Genomic DNA, 18,930 nt, shown 5'->3' on the forward strand with positions numbered 1-18,930 from the left:
TTAAAAATCTTCCAACAAACAAAAGCCCAGGACCAGATGGCTTCACAGGTGAATTCTATCAAACATTAAGAGGAGAGCTAACACCCACCCTTCTCAAACTCTTCCAAAAAATTGCAGAGGAAGGAATGCCCCCAAACTCATTCTATGAGGCCACCATCACCCTGATACCAAAACCAGACAAAGATACTACAAAATAAGAAAATTACAGACCAATATCACTGATGAATATAGATGCAAAAATCCTCAACAAAATACTAGCAAACGGAATCCAACAACACATTAAAAGGATCATACACCATGATCAAGTGGGATGTATCCCAGGGATGCAAGGATTCTTCAATATACGCAAATCAATCGATGTGATACACCATATTAACAAATTGAAGAATAAAAACCATATGATCATCTCAATAGATGCAGAAAAAGCTTTTGACAAAATTCAACACCCATTTATGATAAAAACTCTCCAGAAAGTGGGCAAAGAAGGAACCTACCTCAACATAATAAAGGCCATATACAACAAACGCACAGCAAACATCATTCTCAATGGTGAAAAACTGAAAGCATTTCCTCTAAGATCAGGAACAAGAAAGGATGTCCACTCTCACCACCATTATTCAACATAGTTTTGGAAGTCCTAGACACAGCAATCAGAGAAGAGAAAGAAATAAAAACAATACAAATTGGAAAAGAAGAAGTAAAACTGTCACTGTTTGCAGATGACATGATACCTATACACAGAGAATCCTAAAGATGCCACCAGGAAACTACTAGAGCTAATCAATGAATTTGGTAAAGTTGCAGGATACAAAATTAATGCACAGAAATCTCTTGCATTCCTATACACTAATGATGAAAAATCTGAAGGAGAAATTAAGGAAACACTCCCATTTACCACTGCAACAAAAAGAATAAAATACCTAGGAATAAATCTACCTAGGGAGACAAAAGACCTGTATGCAGAAAACTATAAGACACTGATGAAAGAAATTAAAGATGATACAAATAGATGGAGAGATATACCATGTTCTTGGATTGGAAGAATCAATATTGTGAAAATGACTGTACTACCCAAAGCAATCTACAGATTCAATGCAATCCCTATCAAATTACCAATGGCATTTTTTACAGAACTAGAACAAAAAACCTTAAAATTTGTACGGAGACACGAAAGACCCCGAATAGCCAAAGCAGTCTTGAGGGAAAAAAACGGAGCTGGAGGAATCAGACTCCCTGACTTCAGACTATACTACAAAGCTACAGTAATCAAGACAGTATGGTACTGGCACAAAAACAGAAATATAGATCAATGGAACAGGATAGAAATCCCAGAGATAAACCCATGCACCTATGGTCAACTAATCTATGACAAAGGAGGCAAGGATATACAGTGGAGAAAAGACAGTCTCTTCAATAAGTGGTGCTGGGAAAACTAGACCAGCTACATGTAAAAGAATGAAATTAAAACGCTCCCTAGCACCATACACAATAATAAACTCAAAATAGATTAGAGACCTAAATGTAAGACTGGGCACTATAAAACTCTTAGAGGAAAACATAGGAAGAACACTCTTTGACATAAATCACAGCAGGATATTTTTTGACCCACCTCCTAGAGTAATGGAAATAAAAACAAATATAAAAATGGGGGACCTCATGAAACTTAAAAGCTTTTGCACAGCAAAGGAAAATATAAACAAGACGAAAAGACAACCCTCAGAATGGGAGAAAATATTTGCAAATGAATCATCGGACAAAGGATTAATCTCCAAAATATATAAACAGCTCATGCAGCTCAATAGTAAAAAAACAAACAACCCAATCCAAAAATGGGCAGAAGACCTAAATAGACATTTCTCCAAAGAAGACATACAGATGGCCAAGAAGCACATGAAAAGCTGCTCAACATCACTATTAGAGAAATGCAAATCAAAACTACAGTGAGGTATCACCTCACACCAGTTTGAATGGGCATCATCAGAAAATCTACAAACAACAAATGCTGGAGAGGGTGTGGAGAAAAGGGAACCGTCTTGCACTGTTGGTGGGAATGTAAATTGATAGAGCCACTATGGAGGTTCCTTAAAGAACTAAAAATAGAATTACCATATGACCCAGCAATCCCACTACTGGACGTATACCCAGAGAAAACCATAATTCTAAAAGACACACGCGGGGCTTCCCTGGTGGCGCAGTGGTTGAGAGTCCATCTGCCGATGCAGGGGACGTGGGTTTGTGCCCCAGTCCGGGAAGATCCCACATGCCGTGGAGCGGCTGGGCCCGTGAGCCATGGCTGCTGAGCCTGTGCATCCGGAGCCTGTGCTTCACAACGGGAGAGGCCACAACAGTGAGAGGCCCGCGTACAGCAAAAAGAAAAAAAAAAAAAACAACAACAACAAAAAAATACGCCAAGAGATAAGTGCTGATGAATATATCGGGAAAAGGGAACCTTTGTGCACTGTTGGTGGGAGTATAAATTGGTGGAGCCACTATGGAAACAGTATGGAGGCTCCTCAAAAAAATTAAAAATAGAGCTTCCCTGGTGGCGCAGTGGTTGAGAGTCTGCCTGCCGATGCAGGGGACACGGGTTCATGCCCCGGTCCGGGAAGATCCCACATGCCGCGGAGTGGCTGGGCCCGTGAGCCATGGCCGCTGAGCCTGCGCGTCCAGAGCCTGTGCTCCACAACGGGAGAGGCCCGCTCCACAACAGCGAGAGGCCCGCATACCACAAAAAAAAATAAAGTAAAATTAGAAATAAAACAACATATGGTCCAGCAATCCCACTTCTGGGTATATATCCAAAGGAAATGAAAACAGGATCTCAAAGAGATAACTGTATTCCCATGTTCATATTGCAGCATTATTTACAATAACCAATACATGGAAACAACCAAGTGTCCATAGATGGATGAATAGATAAAGTAAATGTGATATATATGTACAATGGAATATTATTCTGCCATAAAAAAGAAGGAAATTCTGCCATTTGTGATGACATGGATGAACCTGGAGGGATTCAGCTAAGTAAAATAAGTTAGACAGAGAAAGACAAATACCGTATGCTCTCACTTATATGCAGAATCAAAAAAACCAAACTCATAGAAACAGAGAGCAGAGTAGTGGTTCCAGGAGTGGGGGAATGGGGGAAATGGATGAAGGTAGTCAAAAGGTACAACTTCCAGTTATAAGATAAATAGGTTATGGGAATGTAATGCACAGCACGGTAATTATAGATAACAATACTGTATTGTATACTTAAAAGCTGCTAAGAGAGTAGATCTTAAAAGTTCTCACCACACACAGATAACCATGTGAGGTAATAGATATGTTAACTACCCTCATCATAGTAATCCTTTTGCAGTATATACTTACATCAAATTATCATGTTATATACCTTAAACTTACACAATGTTATATGCTAATTTTATCTCAATAAAGCTGGGTAGGGAGGAAGAAACCAAACCAAAACCTCTCTCTACCAAAACAAAAGGGTTGACTTCCTGGTAATGCAGGCCTCAGCACCTCTAGGTTATTTCCTAATTTGTCCCCTTTTGTTGTATAGATACCAGAGGGGACATCCAGTTGGTTACAAATATCATCTTTGTGACTGGAAGCAAATCAATGGGCACGTTTTCTCCCACCAGGTCCTTGGACTTGTATGTTTAATTTTTTAAATCAAAGTATCACATGCCCTATGTATTAAAAGCAAAAAACAAAAATGCTAAAAGGCTTATGAGGACAGAAAAATCCTCACTCCATTTCTCTCTTCAGAGGTGGTGCTTTTGTTTTTTTTAAGAATCCAGTAACAAGGTTGTTAAAGTACATGTGTACAGCACTTTACAGTTGACAAAGTACTTTGACAAACATTATTTCATTTACATTTTTCATTTCATTCTCCTTAAAGGAGACCTGTGATGCAAGTGTTAGTCCATGTGATGCTGTTCCATAAGACCTTAAGCTATCTTTACTTTTTTCATTGTTTTTTCTTTTTGCTGCTCTGAATGGGTGAGTTCCACTGCCTTGTCTTTGAGTTGACTGATCCTTTCTTCTGCTTTATCTAGTCTGCTAGTGAACCCATCTAGTGTATTTTTCAGTTCAATTATTATATTCTTTAGGTCTGTGACTTCTATTTGGTACTTTCTTACATTGCCATCTCTTTGTTGAAGTGCTCACTGTGTTCATCCATTCTTCTCCCCAGTTTGGTGAGCATCTTTATAGACCATTATTTGAGCTCTTTATCAGGTAAATTATTTATCTCCATTTCAGTAAGTTTTTTTTCCTGAGGTTGACTCTCTGTGTTGGTTTCTATATAGTAGATGAAACAGCCACTCCTCCCAGTGTTGAAGGAGTGGCCTCATGTAGGAGATGAACCTTGTCATTCAACCCTGCCTCAGCTCCTGGTTGTCTTTCAAACCTCTTGGCCTTGTCCAAGCAGCCTATTATATTTTTAATAGCTCCCAGTAGTTGAGGATGTACCAAGACCTGTCAGTGTCCTAAAGGGGAGAATCTCAGCACATAGACTCAGGGTGACTGGAAGTGAGACCCTCAGGCATCAGTTTTTTAAGTATGCAAATATGTACATTCCTGTGGGACCACAAGCATAAACCTTGCTGGCCACCAGAGCCAGGCAATTTGGAGGTGTCCCCTGAGCAGCAGTTGCAGAAATCAGGGCTCCAGATGAGTGTCAAAGCTCTTTTCTGGGTGATATAGGTGAGCTGGAGCAAGGGAGAGTGTCAAGATGGAGTCCACAGCTTATGTTCCTTGAGAGCAACTCCATAGGCCACTAATGTGTACCAATCCTGAAGCCTGCCTCTCAGGCTGAAGCTCCAGGATGAGCGAAGAGCCCTCCTTCACAAAAAGACTGGAGAGTGTGCCCCAGTCCACTGTCTGTGCAGTGCCCTAGGGGTGGTAGCCTGCCAAGAACTGTCCCTCCGATTGCCACAGTCCCACGAGACCCAGGAATACAAGCCACCCTGGCCACCAGAGCCATGCCATCAAGGGGTGTCCTCTGGTAGCATCCTCAAAACCCAGGGAACCAGACACAAAAAAGTACAGAGGCAACTACTTTTAACATGTTGAAATGTGTCTATTTTCATTTTTTGATAATATGCTTATTGCTCTCTCTTTATTCATCAGTGTTACAAATTATTAACTTTTATTATACTAAACAAAGATTTTGCTCACTTACAGCACCCACACCTCCCTAGAGCCTCCCAATTTAGTTATATCCCAATTTTAAAAGATTTTATTTTTATACAATTTTTAAAGGTTACTTTCCACTTACCGTTATCACAAAATTGTTGGAGGTATTCCCCATGTTGTACAATACATCCTTGAGCCTATATTACACCCAATAGTTTGTACCTCCCACTGCCTCACCCCTATATTCCCCCCACCACTGGTAACCACTAGTTTGTTCTCTGTATCTGTGAGTTGGCTTCTTTTTTGTTATATTCACTCATTTGTTGTATTTTTTAGATTCCACATATAAGTGATATCCTACGGTATTTTTCTTTCTCTGTCTGACTTATTTCACATAGCATAATGTCCTCCAAGTCCATCCATGTTACTGCAAATGGCAAAATTTCATTCTTTTTTATGGATGAGTAGTATTCCATTGTATATATACACCACATCTTCTTTATCCCTTCATCTGCTGATGAACACTTAGGTAGTTTCCATGTCTTGGCTATTGTAAATAATGCCGCTATGAACATTGGGGTGCATGTATGTTTTCAAATTAGTGTTTTGGGGTTTTTTGGGGGGGAAGTTATACCCCAATGTTTGGTTAAGACAGGATTCAGGCTATATGTGATTATGGCTATGTAACCATTACTCCTTGTTGGTCCAGTAAGATTGTTTCTTTTCTTGCCCAACTTTTTGTTTTTCATAGAATTGATAATTGCCTCATCTTACTAGCTTTGTTTTCCTTTCATTTGTGACAAAGCCTTCCCATATTTTCCCCTCAATGTAGTTTTTCACATGCTTACATCTATCTTGATAATCTGTGCTTCATCTTTGTCTTGAAGCCATCTTCCCTGGAGCCCTCTATCCTCCTGTTCCAATACAGGCTGGTGGTATCAAGCTGGAAGCTACAAGGGAAAAGGTCTGGAGGCTCACAATTGTGTGCAGACTCATTTTTCAGTCCATTACCAAACCTCTGCCCTCTTCTATATCTTATATTCCCAACTCTAGAGCCTCCCTTGTTGGATTTATACAGAGAATATATCTTCTGTCCTCCGTGGGAGTGGGAAGGGATAACTTGGAGGCTTACTTCTTCACATACAGACCTCAAGCCTATCCCTCTATTTCCAGCTCCTCACTGTCCTCAGTATCTGTCACCTTTAATTCCTAAACCTTTATTTTCATTTTGTGTTTCCTTCTTTGTTCTGTTTTTTCTAATCTGCTTTCTTTCTGTCAGTATTTCCCACTGCTTTTCTTTTTTTTTGGCTGCATTGGGTCATCATTGCTGCGCACGGGCTTTCTCTAGTTGAGGCGAGCTGGGGCTACTCTTCATTGCAGTGCGCGAGCTTCTCATTTGCGGTGGCTTCTCTTGTTGCAGAGCACAGGCTCTAGGTACGTAGGATTCAGTAGTTGTGGTGCATGGGCTCAGTAGTTGTGGCTCACGGGCTCTAGAGCGCAGGCTCAGTAGTTCTGGTATACGGGCTTAGTTGCTCTGTGGCATGTGGGATCTTCCCGGACCAGGGCTTGAACCCGTGTCCCCCACACTGGCAGGTGGATTCTTAACCACTGCGCCACCAGGGAAGTACCTCCCACTGCTTTTCTTTAACTTTAAATTATTTAAATGTTTAACCTTCATCTGTGGTCAGATATTTTCAGGTATAATATTATGTCTTAAGGTAGCAAATATTTTTTAAGAGTCTTAAAGGTTTTTTTTGTCCTTTGGCCTACTTCTCAGGGCTGTTTCTGGGAATCTATCCTAAATAATTCAAAACATGAAGAAAAATTTCTGTGAGAACCTATTCATTTTGGCATCATTTATAGTGGTGAAAAATCAGAAGCCACTTAGTTAACAGTAGCAGACATTACAGTACATTTGATAGATCTTATGTGGCTGTCAAAATCGATGACAAATGCAGCATAGAAAAATGTTTGAAAGTTTATGAAAAGAAGAAGTGGGATATAGATTTGAATGCATATTATTAGAGTGTTATGCATTTTTTATATGAACAAATGGAAGGGGGTGTTGTGTGGCATGATGCACTGATTCACTGAAGAGATGAATAACAGCTGTCCATGTGCCTCACTCTGTTCTAGTGGTTGCTTTAGTTACGAGTGGTGAATCTGACATAATCTCTTCTTTCACAGAGTTTACAGTCTAGCAGAGAATTATTTTCCAAACTTCTATAATGTGTCTATTCAATTTTTACAATTAAAGAGGTAGAGGAAAAGCAGGGATTGACTATTTCAGGTGTCAAATTTTGGCAAACAACATGAAAGAGCTGAGAATGGGTGCCTGGTAGGCCTGGTAATTGTAACTGTATCAATAGTTAGCTCTTGAAATGACAAAGATGGTATCTGACTGTCCTGTGGCTGGCTGTCTAGACCTATTTGGATCTGTTCTTGCCTTCATTCTTTGATTCAGTAGATTATCCAGCTGTATGGCCTCTGTGACTTTTATGATCAGAAACAACCTAGAATACTTATAATTGTATAAAATTGATCAAAATGACAGTATTTCACATCCTACCATTTGTGCCAGTGTGTTTGTTGCCTGTTTTAAACTGCTAGAGGACAGGAATCTTCTCTTATGAGTAATTTTATGTAACACCCAACACAATCATGTGTATTATGGAACTCAGAGAAATAGCCTTTGGTGTTATCGAGAGTGAAATATTGTTCATTTCCCTTAAACCTATAATCCCTGCATTTTAGAATGCCATAGGTGAGACATAAAACATTAAAGAAGAAAAAAGCTACAGGCTAAACTACTAGCTTGTCCTTTTCTTTCCTTTTGAAAATCACAGTGATAGTGTTTTTGTGTTTTGTTTTTTTTTTACTTAAGGTAAATTTAAACCTGTTTTCCCTAAGAATCAATGAGTGCCTATTGTTTACTTTAAAGATGAGGCTGTTAAATATTTTTCACATGACTTTCTTTGTTGTTGTTGTTGTTGTTGTTTTTTGCAGTACGCGGGCCTCTCACTGTTGTGGCCTCTCCCGTTGTGGAGCACAGGCTCCGGACGCACAGGCTCAGCGGCCATGGCTCACGGGCCCAGCCGCTCCACGGCATGTGGGATTTTCCCAGACTGGGGCACAAACCCATGTCCCCTGCATCGGCAGGCGGACTCTCAACCACTGCACCACCAGGGAAGCCCTCACATGCCTTTCTTGATCCTCAGATCCCCTTCCCTAGTTCTTTCTTATGTGTGTCTGGATGGTCTGTTGTAGGTGGCCACAAGTAGCCGAGTTTACTTATTTGACATTTTCCTTCTGGGAAGTCGTGTTTTCAGCAATGGACTTCAGATAGTATTAGAAGACAAGAGAATTTTGAAGGTGAGTGTGTAAGTTGATTCATCTGCTAGTAAGAGTAACAGCCAGGTTCTAATAACTCTTTCTCTGTCTTCTGATTCCTTAGGTTATCCATGATTGTCGTTGGCTTTCTGATTGCCTCTCTCATCAGTATGGAATTTTGCTGAATAATGTCTTTGACACCCAGGTACATGCAGGGAAACACTGGAATCAATGCAGTGTATATAGCTCCTGTAGAAAATAGGCCTTATCTGATGAGTGATTGAAAGTCTTCTTGTGTGTGCCTCATTCCCGCCCACTTCTCATGTAAGATGTTTGTACAATATGTGAGAACATTTGGTGCACTGAAGAAGTACTGGAGAAAAGTTACTTGTAATTATTTAGGGTTTTTTCCCTGCATTTTGCTCCAGAAATTTTCAAATAAGAAGCAAGCTCCATACTCTGTAGCATTCAGAAACTCAAACAATTTTGGGGTCATTTGGAAATCTGACATGGATTCTTACTGTGAGGTGGACAGTCAGTCACGTCTATGCCTTTACCACATATGTATCAGTTAAGGCTGATGGCTAATTGGCATCTAGCTCAGGGATGCAGGTTGTCCTAGATGTTCCCCCAAAGCCTATACTGGCCCCAGATAGCCTGAAGATAAGCAGTTTTTCTCTGATCTAAAGGACCTAGAGAAATGAGAAATTCCCAGATTATACTAGATCTGGGTTTCTGGTTTGGCTGTGAGAGCCATAAACCCATTAGTTTTCATTATGTATTCTTTAAGTTCTTCTAGTCTTCTAGTTTAATGCCATGAAAGGGAGATCTTGAATATATAAACCTAGAGCCTTTGGAGAGGGGTTAAAATAATGAGTTAGCCAATTATTTTTTAACAGAAATTCCTAAAAGTTCAACTTTATGTTATTGTATGTGGTTTAAGTTTGCTCTTTATGTATCTGCTTGTAATGAACTTTGTGCCACTTCTCTTGTTTACATGTTCCTTTGGGTCTTCTTTCAAGAGCATTCACTATATAGAGATTGCTTCTATGCTTACTCCAAAATGTAACACAGTTGCTCATTGTTCCCTTGAGGCCATCAGGCTTCTTGATTAGACCTCTGTATGTATTGTCTAATGAAGACATTGGCATATCTTTCCATATTTTTCTTTTCAGATTTTCATAGTACAAGAAGCAGGAATTCAGAATTATTTCAATTTGTTTTCCTTTAACACAGTGTATTAGTTTCCTATTGCTGTTGTAACTAATCACCACAAATTTTGTGGCTTAAAACATAAATTTAGGGCTTCCCTGGTGCCGCAGTGGTTGAGAGTCCGCCTGCCGAAGCAGGGGACACGGGTTCGTGCCCTGGTCCGGGAAGATCCCACATGCCGCGGAGCAGCTAGGCCTGTGAGCCATGGCCGCTGAGCCTGCGCGTCCGGAGCCTGTGCTCCGCAACTGGAGAGGCCACAACAGTGAGAGGCCCACGTACCGAAAAAAACAAACAAACAAACAAACACAACACATAAATTTACTCTCTTACAGTTCTGGAGGTCAGACGTCTGAAATCATTTGCACTGGGTGAGAGTCAAGGTGTCAGCAGGGCTGGTTTCTTCTGGAGGCTCTGAGAGGACAGTCTGTTTCCTTGCTTTTCAGCTTTCACCTGTGTTCTTTGGCTTGTGGCTCCTTCTATCTTCACAGTGCACCAATCTCTGCTTTCATCATCACATCACCTTGTCTTCTGGCTGTAGTAAAATCTCCCTCTGCCTCGTCTTATAAGAATACTTGTGATTACATTTAGGGCCCATCTGGATAATTCAAGTTAATCTCCCTATCTCGATATCCTTAAGTAATCACAGCAGCAAAGTCCATTTCGCCATTTAAGATAACATTCACAGGTCCAGGAATTAGGATGTGGATATATTTGGGGGCTGTTATTTAGCCTACCACACACAGACAAATAATGATTGCAATTCTTAATTTTATTAGCTTTCCTTACCAAAACTTTACCAGAGTTGCTAATAAGTAGAAGTAATTCTTTAATTTTATCTTCCTTTCCCCATTCCTTGAAGGCACCAAAGAGTAATAATCATAAGGCAGGCAAATAAAAGAAGTGGAAAAGAAAATAGACAGGGACACATTAAAGTTGGGTGATCCTTTTTCTTTTTCTTTTCTTTTTTTTTTTTCTAATTTTTCAGAATAAGATAACCTAACAACTTTAAATTTTCTAATGGCATTGTCTATCATGTGGGTCCTTGGGAAAAATGGTATTTAAAGATGTTTCTCTAAATGTATTTCTGCTATTTCTATCATGAGATAGCTCTGTATATATCCTACAGACTGGTCTGTTTGTCTTTTTTTAATGCCACAGGTAGCAGATGTCCTTCAATTTTCCATGGAAACAGGCGGCTTTCTTCCAAACTGCATTAGTACTTTACAGGAGAGTTTAATCAGACACCTTAAAATAGCCCCTAAATATCTCTCCTTTCTGGAAGAGAGACAAAAACGGATTCAAGTGAGTATTAACGTATGTCCCATATAACATTAATATTTTCAAGTGTCTTGTGAGTGGGATTATCAGCATATTATACCTATCCTTTGTTTTTTTTTTTGTTGTTGTTTTGTTTTTTTTGCGGTACGTGGGCCTCTCACTGTTGTGGCCTCTCCCGTTGCGGAGCACAGGCTCCGGACACGCAGGCTTAGCGGCCATGGCTTACGGGCCCAGCCGCTCCGCGGCATGTGGGATCTTCCCGGACCGGGGCACGAACCCGCGTCCCCTGCATCGGCAGGCGGACTCTCAACCACTGCGCCACCAGGGAAGCCCTTATCAGCATATTATATAGAGAAATGACAGCTGCTGTGTAAGCGTATGAACATTGCCAAAATCTTAGTTGTTCCAAATGGGAACAGTTTGTTTGTGGTCTCAAGTGGAAAAAAGCCAGCATCCAGATTTGTTGGTTATCAATTAAAAAGTACTCTGAAATAAATTTTCAATTGGACAAGTGGGGATTTTATTGGGAATTTGGATTAAGGCAGTGGAACAAAAATCATGCCAATTATTTCTCCCAAAGTAAGATAGATTTTCTTCAGCTTCTAATAGCCTTGCATGCAAACTTAGGTCATGACCGTATTGGCTGCAATTTTGGCCATATAATCTAATCAGTCCTGCTGCATCCAGTTTTGAATGAGAAGCCCTGATCTCTCTCTCTCTCTTCTTCCCTCCCTCCCTCCCCACATCTTTCCCCCATCACATACACACACTCACTGTATACACACAATAAGTGTGTGTATGTGTATGTGTGTATATTCTCAGAAGGCTAGCCATAGTGTGAAAGTAGAAGGTAATAATTGAAGAAAATGACAGTAATGGTGATTAAGTTAAGCAGCACTTAGATAAACCATTATTTTCTTTAAAGATTTGCTTACTATTCAGAGAAAACTGTTTTGGTGTCTCTAGGAAAACCCAGAACTATGGTTCACACGACCTCTTTCACCCTTTTTGCTAAAAATTTTGGCCTTGGAAGCTACCTACCTGCTGCCCCTTCGCTTGGTACTCCTAGATGAAATGATGTCTGATCTAACTACCCTGGTGGACGGGTACCTAAACACCTACCGAGAAGGGTCTGCAGACTGGCTGGGAGGCATGGAGGTAGGTGCCACTCTCTGTGGCTGTGTTTTCAGGACCTCTGTGTCCTCATGGGGGCCACAGTGATACCCACTGTTCACAGCTGCACCAAATTTCTTTCAGCAGATTTGATGATAAATATTCTTGAAGCGGCTATAGCTTGGGCTTAATTCAGCTCCTTAAGCACTTTTTTTCTATATATATATATATATTTTATGATCACTGACATTTATTTCATATGATGCAACTGGTGATGTGCATTTCAATAAAACTAAAAGTTGATGTGCTAGAAGTCCTAACTCCTTTCTTAAATATTGTACCAATTTTCTCACAATATTAAGTTATGTTTCCAGTAAATATATCTTTCAAAGAAAGGGTAAATTTCATTAGTTATTTTTATGAAGCCAGCACAATATAAGAAAACTTATATTGTTGGCAAACTATTGCATTAGGCCAAATCTGGCCCATGGCCTATTTTTGTAAAACTCACAATCTAAGAATGATTTTTATAGTCTTAAAGGATTGTTAAAAAAAAAAAAAGTATGCTTGTGGCTTACAAAGCCTAAAATGTTTACTATTTGACTCCTTACATAAAAAGTTCACAGGCTACTGCTATAAACAGTTCTCATTTAGGAATACTGATGCAAAATCCTAAATAAAATAATAGCATTTTTGGTACAAACTCCACTTAGATATATTATACTTTTCTATTAATGTGTCTCTGGATTCTAGTTACAAGCATGGTTTAATATTATATTAATATTTATTAATATTTAATATTATATTAAATTCTGTATTTTATTGGGGCCAAGAAAGTCTTATGATTATCTCATAAATGCTGAAAAAGTTCTTTTGTAACTTTTTTATATTTTGCTCTCACTGTTTAACAAGAAAAGATCAATGTAAAAATCCTTTCATAGTTTGCTTGATTGGAGAATTTTAATGTTTTTCATTTATCATTGTAAAGCGAAGGACAATTTTTTAACTTTTTAATATTTTGTTCTCACTGTTTATTGCTGAAAAAATTTGATAATATTCTATATACATTATTGATTAAAGTTGGAATAGGTACTTTAACATGATAAAACATATATCTCAGGCAAGAAGACTACCTAATATTTGATTGGGAACATCAATATCAAGAAATATACAGAGATGGTGACTATCACCACTACTTTAATACAGAAATGGTGACTATCACCACTACTTTAGTAGTTTCTGAAGCTATTAGCCAGTGAGGTTAGAAAAAAAAAAAAAGATGAACTATAAAAATTGAACAGGAGGAATAGGAATGATGACTTGCCTATGATATACCTGAATACTGAAGAGAATCAATTGAAAAAGATTGCCAAAAACAAAAAGGCAGTTTAGGGCTTCCCTGGTGGCGCGGTGGTTGAGAGTCCGCCTGCCGATGCAGGGGACACGGGTTCGTGCCCCGGCTCGGGAAGGTCCCACAAGCCGCAGAGCGGCTGGGCCGGTGAGCCATGGCCGCTGAGCCTGCGCGTCCGGAGCCTGTGCTCCACAATGGGAGAGGCCACAACAGTGAGAGGCCCGAGTACCGCAAAAAAAAAAGGCAGTTTAGTAAAATAGGTACAAATATAACATAAAACTTAATAGCTTTCCTATATCCCTGTACACAACTACAGAATATAATGGGGGAAAAATTCATTTATAATTGTAACAAAAGATAGATTATCTAGAAATAAATCTAACAAGAAATGTGAAATATAGAGATGAAAAAAATGTTAAAGTATTACTGAATGGCATAAAAGAGGACTTAAATGAATGGGGACATTAAGTATTTTTGGCAATCAGTTATTCCTAAATTAACTTTAAAAAAAAATTAGTTTATTTATTATTTATTTTTTTGGTTGCATTGGGTCTTTGTTGCTGTGCACGGGCTTTCTCTAATTGCAGCAAGCGGGGGCTACGCTTCGTTGTGATGCGCGGGCTTCTCATTGCGGTGGCTTCTCTTGTTGTGGAGCACAGGCTCTCGGTGTGGGGGCTTCAGTAGTTGTGGCATGTGGGCTCAGTAGTTGTGGCTCACGGGCTTAATTGCTCCACGGCATGTAGGATCTTCCCGGGCCAGGGCTCAAACCCGTGTCCCCTTCATTGGCAGGTGGGTTCTTAACCACTGTGCCACCAGGGAAGCCCCCTAAATTAACTTTTATATTTAACTTTCTTTTAAGAAAAATGCTAAAGCCATAATTACTTTGGCAAACTGTGATTATAGTGTTTATAGAGATAAATAAGAATAGTCCTGTCAGATATTAAAACATATGTCTACACTAAATATGAGCGGTACATGTATAGGCAGATCGATGGAATAGAGAACCCAGAAATAGATCTCATATATATCAGTAATGGTTGAGATAAAGGTAAAATTTCCAATCAATGAGAAAAAGATAAGTATTTAGTAAATGGCCTCAGGCAATTGACTAACCATTGTGGGGGAGGAGAATCAGAGTTGGATTGTTATCTCTTTCTGCTACACCAAAATAAATCCCATGGATCAAGTATTTATGTAAGAACTAGAATTATAAAAGTATTGGAGGGGCTTCTCTGGTGGTGCAGTGGTTGAGAGTCCGCCTGCCAATGCAGGGGACGTGGGTTTGTGCCCCGGTCCGGGAAGATCCCACATGCCGGGGAGCAGCTAGGCCCATGAGCCATGGCCGCTGAGCCTGCGTGTCCGGAGCCTGTGCTCCGCAACTGGAGAGGCCACAACAGTGAGAGGCCCGCGTAAAAAAAAAAAAAAAAGTATTGGAAAAAAAGTATTGGGACTTCCCTGGTGGTCCAGTGGCTAAGACTCCGCACTCCCAAAGCAGAGGGCCTGGGTTCCATCCCTGGTCAGGGAACTAGATCCCACATGTGGCAGTGAAGATCCCATGTGCTGCAACTAAGACCCAGTGCAGCTAAATAAATAAGTAAATAGGGGCTTCCCTGGTGGCGCAGTGGTTGGGGGTCCGCCTGCCGATGCGGGGGACGCGGGTTCGTGCCCCGGTCTGGGGGGATCCCACATGCCGCGGAGCGGCTGGGCCCGTGAGCCATGGCCGCTGAGCCTGTGCGTCCGGAGCCTGTGCTCCGCAACGGGAGAGGCCACAGCAGTGAGAGGCCCCCGTACCGCAAAAAATAAATAAATAAGTAAATAAGTAAATAAGTAAATAAATATTTTTAAAAAGTATTAAAAGAAAATTATGTCACAGTAGGGAATATGTCCCCTCCCCCAACTTTACTGAGGAATAGTTGACAAAATTAATTGTGTATATTTAAAGTGTACATTGTGATGATTTGATATACATGGTGGAATGATTACCAAGATCAAGATAACTAACATCCATCACCTCATAGCTAACTTTTTTTTATGTAGTGAGAATGCTTAAGATCTACTCTCAGAAACTTTCAAGTATATAATACTGAACTATTAACTGTAGTAACCATGCTGTGCATTAGATCCTCAGAACTTATTCTTCTTATAACTGAAAGTTTGTACCCTCTGACCTACATCTCCCCATTTTCCTCTCCCTCAACCCCTGGGAACCCCCATTCTATTCTCTGATTTCATGAAATCAGATTTTTGTTTTTGTTTTTTAAGATTTCATATATAAGTGATACTGTGCAGTATTTGTCTTTGTCTGGCTTATTCACTTAGCATAATACCCTCCAAGTTCAAACATATTGTTGCAGATGGCAGGACTGCCTTCTTTTTTATGGCTGAGTAATATTCTATTGTATAGAATATCGTATTGTGTAATGTATATACATCACATCTTTATCCATTTATCTATTGATAGACACAGGTTGTTTACATATTGTGAATTATGATGCAGTGAACAAGGGAATGTACATATCTCTTTGCGATCCTGTTTTCATATGCTTCAGATATGTACCCAGACGTGGGATTGCTGGACCATATAATAGTTCTATTTTTAATTTTTTGAGGAACATCCATGTTGTTTTCCACTGTTTTACATGGTAATGTAAATTGCATCAATTTACATTCCGATCAACAGCATATGAGTTCCCTTTTCTCCACATTCTCACCAACACTTGTTATCTGTCTTTTTGATAATAGCCATCTTAACAGGTGTCAGTAACACCTCATTGTGGTTTTGATTTGCATTTCCCTGATAACTAGTGACTTCGAGCACCTTTTCATGTACCTGTTGGCCATCTAAATATCTTCTTTGGAAAATTATCTATTCAGGTCCTTTGCTCACTTTTAAATTAGAGTATTTGCATTTTTGCTATTGAGTTGTATGAGGAAGTGCTTTTCTATGCAATACAGAAATACTCAGAACTCATAAAAGATGAATAAATATGACTTTAAAAATTTTGTATGGCGAAAATACTGTGAACAAAGTCAAAGGGAAAGCAACCTAGGAAAAATTATTTGCCTCATGTAACAAAGAGGACATTTTCTTAATATATTCTTTATTGTAGCATTTATGTAATGACAAAATACTGAAGACAACCCAAATATCCATCCACAAGGGTTTGGTTAAACAAACTATTGTATATCCATACAGCCATTAAAATTGCCAATACAGAAAAATCTCCAAGACAGAATTTTTAGTTGGAAAAATCAAGAAGAAGAAGAATATATAATATTATGTAGCCACTTGTATAAAATAATTTTAGAAAGAGTTATCAAAATAAAAAGTTGGGGGAAAATAAAAATTGAAAAATATAATCCAATGAATAGATAAATATTTAGTAAGGGATCATATATGCAAAGACAGTCTCTGGAGGCTAAAGAAGAAGCTGCTTTTTAGAGGATGCACCTGCTAAGGCAGTTGGGGCGAGGTTGGAATGGACCCTTACTTTTCATTGTATAATCTTTATACATACACACATGCACAACATACACACAAAATTGGATTAAAAATATTTAAATTACTTGAAAAATAGTACTACTATAGTTGAAGACACTAGAGGGTGCTATAAGAACACATTTGAATAGACCCTTGCTTGCCAAATACTAAGTGTAGTAGAAGTGATTTTAAAGTGATTTTAAGGACCACATTCAGAAATTTAGTTATAGTAGACTTGTGTTCATTTTCTTTTCTTAGCGTACATGTATGGAGCTCCCAGAGGAACTGCTTCGACTGAAGGACTTCCAGAGACAGCGCAGAGAGAGAGCTGCAAAAGAATATAGAGTAAATGCGCAGGGACTCCTAATAAGGACAGTACTACATCCAAAGAAGTCTATGACAGAGACAGCAGGGAAAAAGGGAAAAGTAAGAGGTTTCTTACTTTGTAAAAATTCTAGGCTAGATAAAGCTCCAAATTTTACATCTCACAAGGATGTAAATTTGCTAAAAGAAGAATCTAAGAGTAAGCAAACCACAGCGGAATCTCAGCATCTACCTCCCATAAAGGAAGAAGTCAGTGAAGATTCCAGTAACAAACGAATTTGCCCTGAGTCAGAGGGGTTTAAGGACCAGAGAATAACTCTAAAAGAATACCTCAAGATACCTAAACAAGAGTTTCAGACAAATTTATCTTTGAAAGAGGAGATAGAACAGTTACTGATGGTGGAAAACAAGGAAGATCTAAAATGTACAAAACAAGATGTTTTAGTGTCTCCTTCCCTTCCTCAGGAAACCAGAGTGTCTCCAAGTGACATTTTTCATCCTTTTAGAAAAGCTGTGCTTCCCACACTTCCTCCCTGCCCAGCTTTGGAGAAGACTGATTCCTGGATAAATCCAGATTCTCCCAATCTGCCTTAGAGATCTGCAGTTTGTTCTTGAGGCCAATAAAGGTGGCTTATTTCCTCTGCCATCAAGGCCTTCCTCAGTGCTTAAGTTTCTTGTGCTGTAAATTAGTCACAGGCTTTGGGGGAAATTATATCCTCTTGCTTGCTCCTATATTCTTAGAATTTGATTAGGATGGGAATGAATAAGTTAAATAATGGAAGAAGTAAATGTTATGATTATGTCACTGTGTAGAAATGTTCCCTGTGGCCAAACTGAATTACTTCTCATAATTTGGGTTTAAAGGATTTGAAGAAGGGAAAAATTTCGGACTTAGTGTCTGGAAGAATCTATACTTGAAATTTTTTGTTGTTTTTTCTGGTTTGAAGGATGTTGGTAAAACTCTTAGCCATAAGTTTAAAAATATTAGTACCTGACAACTTTACCTGTACTTTTTTCCTTTTTAGAATATTAACTTTGTCAATTATACCTCAATAAAGATGAAAAATATTAACTTTATTTTTGAATTTTAAATGTTTGGTCTGTCTTATGTCATAGACAAACAATAGTTTATGTTATTACAGGAATCAATATCCCAGTTTTAATTTCTTTTCATTCCATTTACTTTTAGAGAGTTTTGTCCATTTCCCTAACAAAGCAGGGCCTTCTTTAGAGTATGTCTATTATGTAAACTTGAAGTTTGATTCCACTATATTTGCCTGGAGTTGGTATGCCTTCTTAGGGTGAAAGGAAGGTAGCCTGTACTGAGCCCTTTTTATGTTGAATACTTGCAAGTTGCTCATTCTTTTGTGTATAATAACCAGTAAACCTGGTTGGTATTAGGTTATCTCTCACTTTTCTTCATTGGGTCAGGGTAGGAATAAATTGGAATGTGTCTGCATTTCTAGGTCTAGAATCCAGTGAGAAATCTGTAACTTTTTTTTTTTTTTCCGGCCCTGCACGGCCTGTGGGATCCTAGTTCCTTGACCAGGGATGGAACCTGGGCCACCTCAGTGAAAGCACCGAGCCCTAACCATTGGACTGCCAGGGAATTCCCTAGAAATCTGTAATTTGACTGTTATACAGGCCTCTACTACTTAGGGGAGACAGGGACAGTCTATAATTAGGAACATCCTTGTCT

General features: G+C 39.2%; 1 protein-coding gene and 1 long non-coding RNA gene across 3 annotated transcripts in view; one reads left to right on the top strand and one right to left on the bottom strand.

Annotated features, from left to right (window-relative positions):
- The window catches only part of EXD1 (exonuclease 3'-5' domain containing 1), a 40,137-nt gene extending 21,829 nt beyond the window's left edge, over positions 1-18,308 (top strand). For both annotated transcript variants that reach the window (XM_004274116.3, XM_049706978.1), the window contains 5 exons: positions 8,410-8,514; positions 8,597-8,677; positions 10,843-10,986; positions 11,929-12,120; positions 17,166-18,308. In XM_004274116.3, coding sequence (XP_004274164.1) covers positions 8,410-8,514; positions 8,597-8,677; positions 10,843-10,986; positions 11,929-12,120; positions 17,166-17,825 — 1,182 coding nt within the window. In that variant the 3' untranslated portion in view covers positions 17,826-18,308. The remainder of the gene's footprint in view (positions 1-8,409; positions 8,515-8,596; positions 8,678-10,842; positions 10,987-11,928; positions 12,121-17,165) is intronic.
- The window catches only part of LOC125963700 (uncharacterized), a 54,801-nt gene continuing 52,381 nt past the window's right edge, over positions 16,511-18,930 (bottom strand). The window contains exon 6 of the long non-coding RNA XR_007476066.1: positions 16,511-17,235. This is a non-coding gene — a long non-coding RNA (uncharacterized LOC125963700). The remainder of the gene's footprint in view (positions 17,236-18,930) is intronic.

This window comes from Orcinus orca, chromosome 2 (assembly GCF_937001465.1).
Source record: "Orcinus orca chromosome 2, mOrcOrc1.1, whole genome shotgun sequence".
Taxonomy (NCBI): Eukaryota; Metazoa; Chordata; class Mammalia; order Artiodactyla; family Delphinidae; genus Orcinus; species Orcinus orca.